General features: G+C 42.5%; 1 protein-coding gene and 1 long non-coding RNA gene across 2 annotated transcripts in view; one reads left to right on the forward strand and one right to left on the reverse strand.

The window, feature by feature from the left end:
- CCDC141 (coiled-coil domain containing 141) overlaps nucleotides 1-2,679 on the reverse strand; it is a 213,686-nt gene that overhangs the window by 37,441 nt on the left and 173,566 nt on the right. Inside the window, exon 14 of the mRNA XM_019654016.1 lies at nucleotides 784-963. Coding sequence (XP_019509561.1) covers nucleotides 784-963 — 180 coding nt within the window. The remainder of the gene's footprint in view (nucleotides 1-783; nucleotides 964-2,679) is intronic.
- Nucleotides 1,184-2,670, forward strand: LOC109388932 (uncharacterized). The gene is made up of 3 exons (XR_002125294.1): nucleotides 1,184-1,531; nucleotides 2,191-2,311; nucleotides 2,476-2,670. It is a non-coding gene; the product is annotated as an uncharacterized LOC109388932 (long non-coding RNA).

Raw genomic sequence — 2,679 nt, forward strand, 5'->3', positions numbered from 1 at the left:
TCCCTATCTATAAAATAAAACTTCTGGGCTAGATGATCTCTAGGATACTTTCCAGGTCTAAAATACTAAAGCAGTATTTTCTAAGAAATAAAGCATGAGCCACATAAATAATTTTAAATTTTTTAGTAGTATTAAAAAGAAAAAAGAAAAGGAACAAGTGAAAGTAATTTTTATTAAAAAGTTTAATCACTTATGTCCAAATATCAAAATTGTACCATGTGCCCAAATATAAAAAATATTAATAAGGTTTTTTTATACTAAGTTTTTGAAATCTGGTGTGTATTTCACACTTACAGCACATCTCAATTACTGCTAAATTTATATCAGAAATACTTGATCTGTATTTAAATTTCACAGAGTTTAGAGTTTAAAATGTAGGTTTCCATAGCCCAGTTGTTCTGAACACATTTAGAAGTTTTCCAATAACTGAGTGTCAATTTTTCACTTAAAATTAAATACAGCTACAAGTTTAGCTCCTTAGTTGCTTTAGGCACATTTCAAATGTGAACAAACTGGCTGCTGCATTAGACAACACACCTCTACCGTTTTTTAATTAGCACGAGAACCGATGCATCAAACAAGACTTCTATAATCAGATTTTCTGTCCCCTTAAAGTGTTTTTCTTTGGTTATATGTGGTAGAACCTCACCACAAATAACTACCCCGATGGTCTAATGTATTTTAAATTTAACGTGCACTAGGCAATCTGCCTGGCTTCTTCCCTATTGTAGCCCCGCTCCCAGCTCTAATTAGGCCTGAATGATGGTGGTGTAAGTTGCTTACCGGCCGCTGCACTGATGAGATGATGCCCACTCCCAGGGAAAGTGCCAGTTTGTGGAGATGGTCTATGTGTGCCTGCTTTTCCTGAGAGCGGCTGAGGTGAAGCTGGGCATCGTGAGCGTTATCCAGTTCCTTGGGCTGATCTAGAAACTCCAGTTCTCTTGATTTGATGAGATGTTCTAGCTGCAAGACAGGACATTAACAATTAGTGCGAGTTTCACATTTTTATGAACACAGTGTCTTTGGAAGCCTACTTCCTAGAATGTATTTTACTTGCTGGCAAAAATGCTGCCAAGCCCATCTATAATTATTAGTGTTAGGGCCAAATAACAGGTACAATGCTGCAAATGAGTAGGGTAAAATTGGTAGGCTAATNGCCAGCCCAAGAGTAGCTCTTCTAAATTTAAGATCATGTTAAAGTGAGATCTGATTCCTAAATCAAACCAGCACATATCAGGTTCCTCATTCCTGTTATGGTACAGACAATCCTGGGGCATCCCTACTATGACTGGAAGGGTCATCTGTTACCCCTGCCAGCTGGCTCCCAGCACAGGCCCATCACGAGGCAGCCCCTGTAAATAGAACCACTGTGGGAAGGGCCTGAACAGGGAGACCCAGCTCCACAAAGGCCACAGCACTTCAGGGAGGTGGAGACGGAGCTGTAGGGGGCTGGGAATAAGCCTCAGCCAGCTCCACTTGTGGTTTCAGTACATAGAGAGCTCAACATCATGACAGGGAGGGAGATTTTTTGGTAAGACAAGTTTACAAAAGGAAGAAGAAGAGGAGGAGGAGGAGGAGGAGGAGGAGGAAGAGGAGGAAGAAAGAAGATAATTTTGGGGAAAGAGTAAACAAATTGTTTTCATGGCTGGAATCTATTATAAATTTCATAGCCTTGGGGAGAATAATGCTCTCCTTGAGATTATTTCCCTTACTCAGATCTGACTGAAATGCTGTCAGCTGCAGTACAGGAACCAGAGCAGAGCAGGCTACACTATGGGTTTAACCCCGATTGAATTTCTAGTCCGAAGGACTCCCTGGAACAGACTCTAAGCAGAAACTCTACAGCCCTGCAGCACGTTGCTAAAATGAAAATTGTTGCTGCTGTTTCTTTCTGCTTCCCTCCTGTCAAATGGATCCAAGTGGCCTCTCCTACTCCCTCCTCCCCTTACTTTCCTTGCAGCCATGTTTCCCTCCTGCCCTGGCCTGTGGTCTATAAAAGTGTGGCCTGCAGGAAGGTGTCCTTCAGAGCTAGACCGCTGTCCCGGTTCAGTTAGTCATACTTTAGTCCACGCTGTAATGTTGTTTGACAATATTTGATACATATTGGACCTAGATTGTGTGAACTGGTCATAAACAGAACCTTCAAGAAGGTTTACCGCTTCCTTCACTCACTACCCTCTTTCCCAACAGAGGTGTGAATAATGGACTCAGAAACAGCTGGCTTTAAGTGGGGATAAATCTGGAATTATGGTACCTTGTGTTCTGTTGTCAATTCCTCTTCAAGAATTGGGACTCTCGCTATCCTGAACAGGTGAGCCTTTGAGTGGAAAGCTTAATTAGGGGAAGGTGGTGGTTGTGGTATGTGTTTGGGGGTTGACAGTTGAGTAGAATTGAGGGAGAGGAGGTGGAATCATGTGGGGAAGTGGTGATGAATGCAGAGGACAACTTTCATCTGTTATTTCTTTTTCCCCCTAGGAGTTGTTTTGCCACAAAAGCCACTCTGTGTAAATATGAAACCGGCCACTTGACTTTGGTGATAATACTTTGTAGCCTCTGAGGCAAAAAGCCTGCTCTCCTGGCCCTTAGCAGCCTGTTCACCATGAGTCATTGGTACTTAAATAGAATCTGAGCAGGTTGGAGCTGACTGCAAAGGGACACTGTCACCCTTTCTGCCCTGAC

The sequence above is a fragment of the Hipposideros armiger genome, unplaced genomic scaffold (genome assembly GCF_001890085.2).
Source record: "Hipposideros armiger isolate ML-2016 unplaced genomic scaffold, ASM189008v1 scaffold_212, whole genome shotgun sequence".
NCBI lineage: Eukaryota > Metazoa > Chordata > Mammalia > Chiroptera > Hipposideridae > Hipposideros > Hipposideros armiger.